The sequence below is a fragment of the Tinamus guttatus genome, unplaced genomic scaffold (assembly GCF_059628265.1).
Source record: "Tinamus guttatus ecotype Peru unplaced genomic scaffold, ASM5962826v1 Tinamus_guttatus_pri_ptg000004l, whole genome shotgun sequence".
NCBI lineage: Eukaryota > Metazoa > Chordata > Aves > Tinamiformes > Tinamidae > Tinamus > Tinamus guttatus.
The window spans coordinates 3,267,003-3,279,110 of record NW_028288538.1 but is presented as its reverse complement, the minus strand read 5'-3'; the positions used below and the strand labels follow the sequence as shown (position 1 = coordinate 3,279,110).

At 38.0% G+C, this 12,108-nt stretch overlaps 1 protein-coding gene across 6 annotated transcripts in view; it reads left to right on the top strand.

Moving 5' to 3' along the window:
* The window catches only part of MEF2A (myocyte enhancer factor 2A), a 48,549-nt gene that overhangs the window by 31,027 nt on the left and 5,414 nt on the right, over positions 1–12,108 (top strand). For 3 of the 6 annotated variants that reach the window (XM_010216941.2, XM_010216943.2, XM_088539507.1), the window contains 3 exons: positions 5,044–5,234; positions 6,851–6,874; positions 10,493–10,619. In XM_010216941.2, coding sequence (XP_010215243.1) covers positions 5,044–5,234; positions 6,851–6,874; positions 10,493–10,619 — 342 coding nt within the window. The remainder of the gene's footprint in view (positions 1–5,043; positions 5,235–6,850; positions 6,875–10,492; positions 10,620–12,108) is intronic. The other 3 variants (XM_010216944.2, XM_010216945.2, XM_088539566.1) reach the window with 1 other exon arrangement.

Below are 12,108 nucleotides of genomic sequence, written 5' to 3'. Positions count from 1 at the left end.
TGATTAATGTTTAGGTATAGAACTATAAGGTTTCATTTTAAAATTGATGCTGTGTTGTGAATAATAATCCTAATCCTCAAAATCTCCTTAAATTCTAAATGTTCTTGAAAATTGTGTTTCATCCTTGTATGTCTTGCATATGGTCTGGAAGATTAGTCCATTTTTATTTAGTTTCTTAACATAAGTAAGTGTTCCCTTGAGTTTGTTGTGTATCTCTCTCTTGTTTTATCTTGATACCTGAAGTACTGCCTTTGAAAGTATACATTTTTTACATCTCTGGACTCAAAACCGTATACTGTTGTCAAAGGTATACTTTGAATTCTAACCAAATTCCAACCAATTCTAACCAAAGCATTATCCAAAGTATTGACGTTTAGAGGCCAGTGAAAATGCCTGTATTTCAATAAGACGTGACAACAAAGTATTTCCAAAATGAGTGAAGAAAATAGGCTTTCTGAAGTGATGATAGAATCAGCAGTGGTTTTTATTTTGCAGAGCTAAATCCTACAAATTGCAGGCTATTTAATTCCCATTCAGAGCTATCATTTCCCCCCCCCCCCAATGTAGCTAATAATAGTTAAGGTATATTTTTTATAATTTTTTCATAATTTTTAATATATTTTTGTATTTTTGTATATATATATTTTTTCTCCAAAGTTCTACATGTAAATATTTTTTTCAAGTGCACTTGATTTCATATTCTATGTATATACTGGAGCAATGTCTTCTTGTTAAACATTATTGTCAGTTCACTTCGAAATTTCTAAATAATGCAACTTTTGTCAGGCTATGTTAAGTTATTGGGATAAATATTTATGTACTGCAATTGTCATATCTGCTTATTGCTTATTTGGTTGCCCATGAATATTTTTAAAAGTAGATACAACTATTCAGTTTCTCCAAGGTTGAAGCACAAAGAAAGATTAATGGTATCAGTGACACTAATATATTCCTAGAGTTGTAATAAGAACATGGAGTTCTTTCCTTCCATGTGTGTTCATTTCTTCAGGTGATGTGATTTATATAGTGAAATGTGAGTCTGCCTGATATAATTGAATGCTACATCTTGGACTGCAGGACAATAAATGAGATTTAGCAGTATTAAGTTTCTGAAGGCAATAGTACACAGTTGTTAAAATGGGCAGGTTTTAATACATATTTTCAGGAAAGAAGCTATTTCAAGGTTACATCAAGTTTTTAACCAAACAAGAAATGGGCTAATGGCCATCAGCAATGCCTTTTTTGATAGAATCTCATTAAATTACAATTTTCATCTTTAAAATTACTCCTATAATTGAGGGCTTTTATAATCACCATTGTCAAATTCTGTTTGTCAAATACATATTTTGAAAATGCTTTCGTAGTTTGTCTTAAATGATTGCAATTTAATAAAACTGTTGTGATGGAAGTAAATCTAGTAGTTTTAATTTACACTTACATAGGATGTTATATGCTGTTTCTTTCTGTTTTTCAATTTGATAAGTGTTTTTAAATATTCAAGTAATTGTATTTGAGGAAGATCTATAGCGAGTGAGGTAGAAACAACTTCTGTATTATACAAAATAGTAAGTGGAATTTATGGGGTTATTAAAGCTTCAGTTTGGCAACCTGCCATGCAGTTGCATCATCCTGTAATCATTATCTGTTTCTGGCTCATGACCTTACTCTAAGAAAGACTGTGCTTTTAGTTGTCCTTTCAGTCTTCACTTGTAATTTGATTTTCTTATTAGGTCTATAATAGTGTAAAAAAAAAAAAAAAAAAAGGCTTCAAATTTAATGTAAAAATGAATATTCTGCATTTTTTGTAGCCCTAGGATATGAGTAAATAAATATAGGTATCTCAGTGTTCCGTATAAAGAACAAACACACAACACCTGTTTTGTTAGTGTGAGATCCCTGGATTGCATAAACATGACATTTTTGGTTTGCTCATCCTTAATACCTTTTCTAAGCACTCATAATTTGTTCTTGAAAAAAAAAAAAAAAAAGAGCAAATGCTTTGCCTGTGCCTCTGCTGAATGATACTGTGCAGAGAAGGCAGTGGCAAGAAGTTTGTTATTTTTGACAGCACCATTAAGAGCATGAAATGTTTCTGAAGGACTGGCAGAGCCTTGTAATAAGGGCTGCAGGAAATGACTGTATTGGGTGTGGAAGCAAGACACTATCCAGATTTAACACATGAGCTACCAAAATGCTTAAAAACAGGGCAGGAAATGGCATCATAGAGTAGATGAAAATACTGTACAGAAGTCCATTGTTTATTTAAAAAAAAAGTGTTCTGAAGTTTTGAAAACTGCAACATTGCCATATGAGTAGTAAAATGTTTATTATTTAAAGTAGAGACTATATTTTAGTAAGATTTTAAAATGAAGTAGTAATTTTGATTTAAAAACATCCTAAAACATTGTTACAGAATAAAATTGTATTGAGTTTATGCTATTCTCTTTTTACTCCTTCCCCTATGTTCCCAAAGCCACTTAATTTATACTCCCTGCTACTCCTGTGAGATTTGTCTTTTAATCTGCGGCTGCATAGACTGTTTGTAACTACTGTGGGCGCAGCCTGGCTGGGGCTTGGTTTTATACCATGAATGTTGTAGTTACTCTCTCTATGTATTTCTCTTTACTTGCTGCTTTTTGCATTCTTACGTGCCAACCAAATAAAGCAACCTGGACGCCTGCAGTAGTAATTCACAACTAAACCAAGTCTATGCTTTTTCTTGCTATTTTGTTCCTTGTTTTGTGTTTTCCTGGAGCTCCTGCAAATTGGAACACAAGGAATAACCATTGACAAAAAGTTAACCAGGTTTCTCCAGGCAAGCAGGAGTCTCTGCAGTTCCAGCCTCTGTTCTCAAGTCCAAGCAACGTGTCCAGCCCCTCTAACTAAACTGAAGTAGCAACCTCAAGGCATCCCAATAAATTCTGTTGTTCCTTGCTACACGAACAGGAATGTTGAAATGAAATATGTTTTTGCAGTAACTCTTACGCTAGAGAAGGAGGAATGCTGACCTAAGAAGCTTTTAGTTGTCTTTGTCAGTGTGTCCTTACTTTCCCACACAAGCTTTGAGAGAAATGGTAGAATTCTCACAGACGGGAGAGGAGGAGGAAAAAAAAAAAAAAAAGAGGATTCCCATACCTCTCATACAAAGGCTTTGGGAAAATACTAAACTGGAAAAAAACCCTCCTCCTTAGCCTTGCAAAACGCAAGGGATATATCAGATCCTCCAAGTATGGTCAAGTTTTGGCACAGTAGGAGATCCACAAAAAAGCTAAGGCCAGAACTTGCAGTGCTGACCTTAAAACGTGTGAATTTACTGCTCCTCCGTATATGAATGAGGATGCTGTGGTTGCTACTTTCAGATTAGCAAGTTCTACCCATGTTCACTTTTTTCTGTAAAAATATTTAGCTGTAGTTTAATTTTCTATTGTAAGAATTTAACTATGGAAAAAAAATGATGTTAAGAATTATAACTTTGTGATATAAAGACATATTTTCAAAGACCTTTTATGAAACAAATTAAGAAACAAGCTCTATTTATGCTGGGGCAGAGAGATGGCAGATGCTCTGCGTAACAAGGGGCATCACTTATTCAAGCACTCATTAGCATCCCAGTGAGTTTGCAGGTTCTCAGCACTTGGTAGCCTTGTGCCTTATAGGTACCAATCACCTTTATCAAGTGCTTTACTGTCCTGCTGGTACATGTCATTGTTCCTCCTTCTTGATGAGATTTTAAAAGCCTTAGAAATTTTGCTAGGAATCTCAGAATGTGACAATGACAACTTTATTTTTGCTTTAGTTGCCTTTAAATTAACATGTTTTTAATGCAATAAAAATGTGTTGGGCACAGGGGCCTATTCAAATTAGAATAATGGTACAAAATTCGTGCCAGTGTGGCGCTACAGGCTGTTAGATGAGACTTTCACACAGAGTGAACTTTGTGCAGTAGTCTTGCCCCTGAAATACAGCTATAAAGGCAACTTTCAGAACTGGAATGTTAGTATAAACATAATCTCATTATAAATTGTGCTTATTTATACACACATATATACAAGTTCTGTAGCGTGAACCTCTCCCTCTTGTAAAATTCTCTCCTTTACAACTTTTTTATTTTAATTTGCAGATGAATAAAGTGTGTGTATTTGGGGAATTGTTGCTGTAAATCTGATAAAAATGCTGAATGTATCGTTTGAAAAGATTATCTGAAAATATATTTTAATTAGCTTGATAGATGCCTGTGTGACTTACTGCCCGAAAAAAGAAAATAGTAATGCACAGTGCTGCATTAGTGTACCATTAATTTCTTCTGACCTTTTTTGAGCCTGATCTGAAGCCTGTACATTGAGCACAGTAGGCTCTGGCCATCTCAGTGCCTGGAGGCTTTGGCCTGTCTAATTCTCTCTTGATGAGTATCAGGAGCAAGGGAGAAGGACCTGTGTGAAATAAATTGATGGCTGTAGCTGACACACAGGTCTGTGCCCAGAGCTTGAGATGAGTGTTAAGAAAATGGATTTGTTCTCCTCATTTTTGCTAAATATAACCGGACAGTGTATGTTTTTGAGACTGAAATGTTGTTGGAGGATAGATCCTGTAATCTTACAGACACTTGGAGAAGCCTTTTTAGAAGTGGAGGCTTTAGGGGCTGTGTTTTGTTCACAGAGACAGCAATGATCTGTAATTCAGGTTCTCTTGGGGCTGAGGGGTGAAGTAGGATGCATGAATTTTTGTCAGGTCTGCTTAGAAGAGCTTCAAAGAGCAGTATAAAAATGCAGATGATCTTAGAAGTACTTTGATAATGTGCTTTTTGGATCATTTAATGTGCCACAATATGCCCTTGATGCGATGCTGCCTTACTACACTTACCTATGCTCATCCCCTGGTGGAAGTATTTCTCATTTGTTTGATTGTTTTATGCTGCTCCTATTCTGTAAAGTTCGCTATGGAAAATTTTACAAATGTACTGTTATGTTATTGGTCCATCTGCATTAAACCTTTGCATGGCTCCTCCTCTTCAGTCTCAAGCTGCATTTCCTTTTCTTGTTTCAGGAAATGGTTTTGTGAACTCTCGAGCTTCACCCAGTCTACTTGGAACTTCTGGCGGTGGCAATGGCTTAGGCAAAGTCATGCCCACAAAGTCCCCGCCTCCGCCTGGAGGAGGAAATCTGGGAATGAACAATCGCAAACCGGACCTCCGTGTTGTCATCCCGCCCTCCAGCAAGGGGATGATGCCACCGCTGGTGAGTTAAAACTTGGATTCTATAGTTGACTTTAGATGTAGAATAGCAGTGAACTGTTCTGTTCTCCCACGCGGGAGATACGTGCTATACAAATACATAGTGTACATTATAATACTAGAAAGGCATTTGTATTCAGAAGTTTTACGAATAAAAATCTAAGTTATAAATAAGTGGCTACCTCAGAGAAAGTACTTTTAAAGATTTTTTTAAAATATAAAATAATTATCTGAATTAAATGTGGTTAGAGTGCAGTTCTAGAGATGTAGATTTGAGTCGTGTTGTTTTGATTTGTCATCTCTTTAACTTGTTCATCCTGAGAAGTCTGTTGGACTACGCAGGAAATCTTACTGGTAGCACAGACTGTATTAACGTGACCCAAAACACACGTGTGTATCTCTTTCCTAGGCTGTAATGTTCGTAGGGTGTGAAATGCAGCTCTGCGGACGTTATGGTCTGAGGAATGCCTTGTTTGGCATAATGTGCTGGAATGTCACCTCTCACGTCCTCTGTTGGACGTCAGGTCTTCAATGAAGACATAAAAGAGTAATGAGGATCGGTTGCAGTTCCTGGGACTAAATATTTGTTTACTTTTCAGTGCTACCGTGCAGTTTGGCATGTTGGTAGTAATGTTTGTTTAGCCCAGGTTTAACATAGCACACGAGGTTCGTGTCAGGCATGAGGCAACCGCACCGCAGAAGCCAAAACAGGTCTGTCGGGAAGAGTTACTCAGTTCTTCCTTTAATTTTGTTGGCCAAATCCCTTGGTCCTAGTCTTTCACTGCCATGCAGAATTGCTGAGCATCTTTGTGCTCCTTTTCTTTTTTTTGTCTATGGAAGGATGAACCATAACCCCGAGGAGCAGGATATAAGGATATGTGCTGTTCTTTGTTTTTGAAATAGTACAAGTATATGTATATTATGATATTTATTACTGGTATTAACATTGAAGAGCACAAAATCAATCTGAGCAACAGAAGATAGAATAAAATGTGGAATAACAGTTTTTATGTTTTAGGGATTCCTTAGGGACATTTGAAAGTATAAAAGATAAAAGAAAATAATACTGACTGATTTGTAAAGTAAGAATTATGCTTTTAAACTTATTAGAAATAGATGTATAGAGGATTTTTGTAATATAGTAGATTTAAAAATAGTAGCTTACAGCACCTGTTTCATTCTCAAGAATGGTATACGTTTGTTTTTGACTGTCTGTTCTGAGGAGATTGAAGGGATTTTGGAGCAGAGATGACTGGATGGCATAATGATTGTACGTGAAAAATATTTTGTTACTGAGCTCGGTGTTTATTGGACAAGTCCAGCCAGAAACTGATGTGTTCCCTATCTCCATGTGATGTCAGTGTGTCCTTGTTTTTACTGGTTCTTTCTGCATTAATTTTGCCACGGTGTGTTTTTTTCAATACAGTATTTTTTTATTAATTGATCCAAATTACATAAAGTATTATACTTACTAATAGTGTTATTTACAGAATCAGGTGGCAAATTCATGGTACTAATGAAAATAAGAATTCTGAAGCACAAATGTGACTTTTTCTTTCATTTCGGAAAGTAATTGCTATTCTTAGTAACTGTGTTATCCCTCTTGTTTGCCGAGTACAGTCGGAGGAGGATGAATTGGAGTTGGTGAGTTTGGGCTCATGTTTGATGAGAGAGCGCAAGATGCTGAAAACTTCTTTCACTACAGTTTTTAACTGTAGTTTCATTATATATTTTAAGTATTTCCAGTGTTCCCTTGGTAGCAGACAAAAATACATTTGTTTTATCAAAACCAAAACCCCACCAATTTAAGCTGACCACATATCCAAAGTCTAGCATTTTCTATTTGTAAACTTCTATTTTTTTTTCTGGGGAAAAAAAAAGAAGCTTTTTATTTTTCTTGGAGGGAACATTGGAAAAGAGCCTTACAGAGTAACTGTCCATGTGTATAGGATACTCACTGACTTTTAGTAAAATACAAATAACCAGTTGTGGACCCCTAAATTACTGGCATATTTTTAGAAAGTGGCTTCACTCGTGAAGTTCTTCAGATTGTAACACAAGCCCTGTATTACTTCTCTTACTTTCAGGGAGATTACATCATTGCTGGTGAGGTCACCTTTTCAGAGTTTAGAATTATTTCATCCTGCGTGAGATTATCAAACCACAGGGGTGTTCCCTGTTTACCAAAAGAACCAGAGAATTGCAAAAGAATAATTCTACCTTTTTTTCAGTGGAAAGATATTCTGGTTTGGACAGGAAACCTTTGGGATTTGTGTTTTTCTATTTTTTTTTCCAAAAGGTTTTAACATTTGGCAATCTGTCTGGAAAATAACATAAGGCTAAAATAATCCCTAACTTATTTTTAGAGCCGTTTGCAAAATGTTTAGCTGCTGTAGCACAAACCATGCAGAAGGTGCTGCACCAGAGAGTGATTTTGTAAAGCTCCGCAGAGAGTTTGCAAATTGCATACGGTGACTTGTTTCTGAACATGGACCTGTTGCTAATAAGAGGCTCTAGTTGCATGAAAGCATGGGAAATGTAGTGATTTAGATAAATTTCTTAGAAATGCATGTTATTGTTTGTTTGATTTGTTTTTTTTTTCCACCCTAAACATGAGCAATAAATTTACCAAAGTAAGGCAAGTAGATTTTAAAAGGCAATATTTAAGTTTTTATAATTTTATTGGAATGACTTGCTAATTAGCAGAGAAAAACAGCTGTGTCATGCATATTTTTCTCACTTTTATTGAGGTGTCTGGCTTCCAGTACAAGAAGTTGAACTTAAATAATAACACTAAAAATACCACTGCATGCATGTCAGTGATGGGAACGATGTAAAATCATTTGCGTTGAGGTATTTGTAAGTGCCAGACTTGCTGTGCTCTTTGCAGTGTGAAATGGTGTGACTTAACCCGAGGGGCTGCTTGATGGATGCTGTATGTGGAGCGGGCCCTCTAGTGGCTGCTCCAGAGGTGGCTTTGCAGGAAGGGGGACAGTGTCTTCCTCATCCCAAGGCTCCTAAACATAGCAGCTGAGTGTGAAGTTCACCTGTGATGTTACCTCCCTTAGCACGCTAATTAATGCTAGGAAACAGCTCCAAATCATGTCTGTGAACATTCGTGCTGGCTGGCTGGAGCTAAAAATACTCCGGATATGTAAAGCAGAGCAGCTAGCAGAGTAGCAGAGCAGGGATCGGATTCTTCCTCGTCCTGCTCTCGTTTGCACCACTTAAAATGTGCAGGATGCCTCGAGTCTTTCTGATCGAATCTCTGGGTACAGGAAATGTTAGGGGCATCGGAACATTTCTCAGCGGCTTTGCATGGCTGAGTGTCTAGGAGTTACGCTCAGAAATAAATCACGTCAGAAAACCAGCTTTATTAGCCACTCAAAAAAGCAAAAAATCCCTTGGGGAAATCCTTGGTCTGGATTGTTTCCCAGTGTGCTCCTCTAACTTTTCCATTATGCACTAATCCCAACTTTATAGGCTGCCGTCCAAGAAGCCTTTGGAAAAAGGTCAATCTGACAGACACAAAAATCTGCTTCAATAACATATCTTTATGTCAAACAAACTTGGCCTAGTGGACGTTTTCAGAAGTGCATGAGTGATTTAAAAGGATAAATTGCACAGAAGATCAGTGGGACTCTCTCTTTGACTGTTGGGCAGAGTCAGCAGAGTAGGTAGCTCTGTGCTAAAAAAAAAAAAAAAAAAAAAAAAAAAAAAACCACTAAAATAGTTTCCCAGCTCCTATTTACAGGACTCCTAAGTGAGCTTTCCACAGCACCCAGATAAAATGGCCATCAAAAGATTGTAGCTGATGGAGGTTATAGCCAGTCCTAACACAATGTATTTTTTATTTGTTTCTTTAACTGAAAAGATGCAAGTCCGGGATTGACAGCCCTGAATTCATCTTCACAAGTTTTAGCTTAAACTGAGTCGAGCCATCTCTCTGTACCTGCTCTTTGCATTGTTATTGTAAAGGAAACGTGCATTTCTAATTTTGCTCCCTCTTCCAAGGTCAGAGTGGAGAATAAAGTACTGCAGATTCTGAAATATTTGTATGGCAGTCCTAAATGAGAAGAAGTAATAAGGTTCCTTCATTCACTTTAAAGTTAGGAAATTAAATTCTCCCAAAAAACTGAGAAGCTGTATTAGAGCCAATATTTATTTTTCAGAGACAGAGGGAAAGTTCCTTTAAAGAAATCATTTGAAATAGTTTGAAATGTTGCTCCCTTAATCCCAAGTATTTTTTTGAGAATGTAGAAATACAGAATACAGGGAGAGTAAAGTTAAGGTTTCTGTGGGTAAAACTATAAGCAGGTCTTGTTTAAAAATAAAAATGCCATGTTGCCTGCTCTTGTGACCATCTGGCAAGGCTAAATGCTGTAGAACTGCATATTTCGAAAGAAAAAAGTTGCCTTCATGAATAACAGTGCATTTTGTGGCAGAGTAGCTTCGCAGTCTGGTGGCATTCACCACAATATTTAAGTCAAACCTTTAATATGCAATTTTCTAAACAGCAAATTTTGTTGAAGGGCTTAATTTGAGTGATATGTTTGCTACAGATGTTCATTCCAGCATATGGCATATAAAGGCTGCTATTAAAAAGCTAGTTCACGCCTACAGTTAGACAGAAAAGATCATCTGAGACAATAGAGTTTGGCTGTTTTTCCTGTCAAAAAGCTCAATTGCTCTGGGTGAACTGAAATGTCATCTGATTTGAAACATATCTGCATTATAATAAGTATTTTCAGTTTCTCAGGAGCCATGGGAACTGCAGGATTATCTCATCACCGAGGTCTTATCAACCTAGAAATTTGCAAGATCCCTGTTTTTCCTTTAGTATAGGTGCAGTTAGCACAGTGGCGGCTAAAACTCTGAAAAACAGATCAGCAACTGGAAAATGGGAATCTCTCAATTCTCATAGAACTGCATCTCACCATGCGCCTTAACTCCCCTTTAAAAAGGACCTTTTAAATCACTTAAGAACTTCTGAAACTTGCAGGGCTGTCCTGTGCTGAAATATGCATGCAGGGGAGAGGGGCCAGTGAATGTTGATTCATTTTTTGTTTCAGTTGGGCAAGATCAATTCGCTTTAATTTTTGCAGTGTTTTGTAGAAGAAAATCCACCCAGACAAAAATGATATGTGCTTAAATAGAAATAAGGCAAACACACACATACAGAATATTATTTTTACAATAACACCTAATTTTCCATTGTTCCAACTGATACCACAAAATATTGTTATTTTTAATCATTTATAGAACACCCAAAGGATAAGTAGTTCTCAGTCTACACAGCCTCTTGCTACCCCCGTGGTGTCTGTGACAACTCCAAGTTTGCCTCCACAGGGACTCGTGTATTCGGCCATGCCTACTGCCTACAACACTGGTGAGTATTGTTTTCCCTAAGGGCCTCAATTTGTCAGATGTACAAAGCTTTGGTGATTCATAAGCCCATAAAATTTGCATTTCTCTGCCACTTCACTTTATTTTCCTATTCACTTCGGGTGAAGGCTCTTACTCATCAAAAAATGAGCTTTTAACATGTAAAGTGTGTAAATGTTGAGACTTGCATCAGGAAGAAGCTTCAATCATTGAGGTTGCACACAGCTGAGTGCAAAAAAGGGGATGCACTGAAACGCATCCCCGAGAACTGAAATATTCCAGGTTGGTGCCGTAGCTGGTGTTTCAGCTTCAGTTTTGCTCTGCTCAAGTCCAGCAGCACCAAGCAATCAGATTAGGGGATTTTCAGTTTACAGAAAATCCCAGATATACAAAATCAGCAAAGGCCCCTTCTCTTCAGTCACTTTAGCCAGAGTGAGATGGGGAGTTGCTGGAGTTGCCAGTATTTGACCATCGGGAATTCATCTGTTACCTTAAAAGCCCTTTAAAGCTGCTTTCCATCCGAGGTGGGTATGATGCAAAGAATCTGATAATGTAACTGATAATGAGTTAGTCCTTTTGTTGGAAAGCAGTTCAGGATGTGGTGCCTTTTCTCCCCAACAGGGAATTAGGTAATTAGGTGTCAGTCTCAAAAGTTCTGTTTTGGTGGCAGCCCCAGTGTGGAACTGGTGAGGGACTTTGTGTAACTGTTTGCTCAAAGGACAAGAGCCTCAGAGCCAGGATGGCCTCAGGTTGATTACTGCGAGCTGGGGTGCATGTTTAATTTTCAAATGCATCTTCAGAGAAATTGCGTTGCAGATGAGTTTGAATAGATTTTGTAAGTCAGAGTTAAACCAGACATTACTTAAAACCCTAAAGAAAAATAAAGGTAGTAATCCCCCCATTTACCAGTCTTTAGTGAAGACTAGTTCAGTGCTTAAGTGCTGCAGTTTATTAAAAAAGGAGTTTTTGAAGTGGGGGACGTTCCTCCTCTGCTCCCCGCGGGAGCCGCCTCTCCAGCAGGGGAGATTCCCGGCCCCGGATCCTTGTCCGGGGAGGCGCCGGGAGGAGCTGGAGCTCCCTGCCCTGTGGAGTGCCGGGAATGCCAGGGAAACAGGAGTGCATCCGCGCTCCGGGCCGCGCTGGGCTCCAGGTGGGAACGGGATGGAGCCCCAGGGGAAGTTCCCAGGATTCTCCTGAGAACCGCGGGATTTAGCTGGGCCGCTCTTGGCTTTTCTCAGATTTGGTAATCTAAACTTTACAAAATTGGTTGAATCCTATTGCGGATCCTCACAGAGTCCCATTGTTCCTCCCAAATCTATTAAATTTCACAATTTACATTATGATATGCTCTGGTTAGAATTAACATCCAGTCATGCTAAATACTCTGCAAACAAGAGGGCAAATGTATTTCTTCAAGTCTAAGGCATCTTAATGGAGCCTTTTCCAGCACTGCATGTGTGAACATTGCCTGCGAGCACAGGGACTTGAAGCAT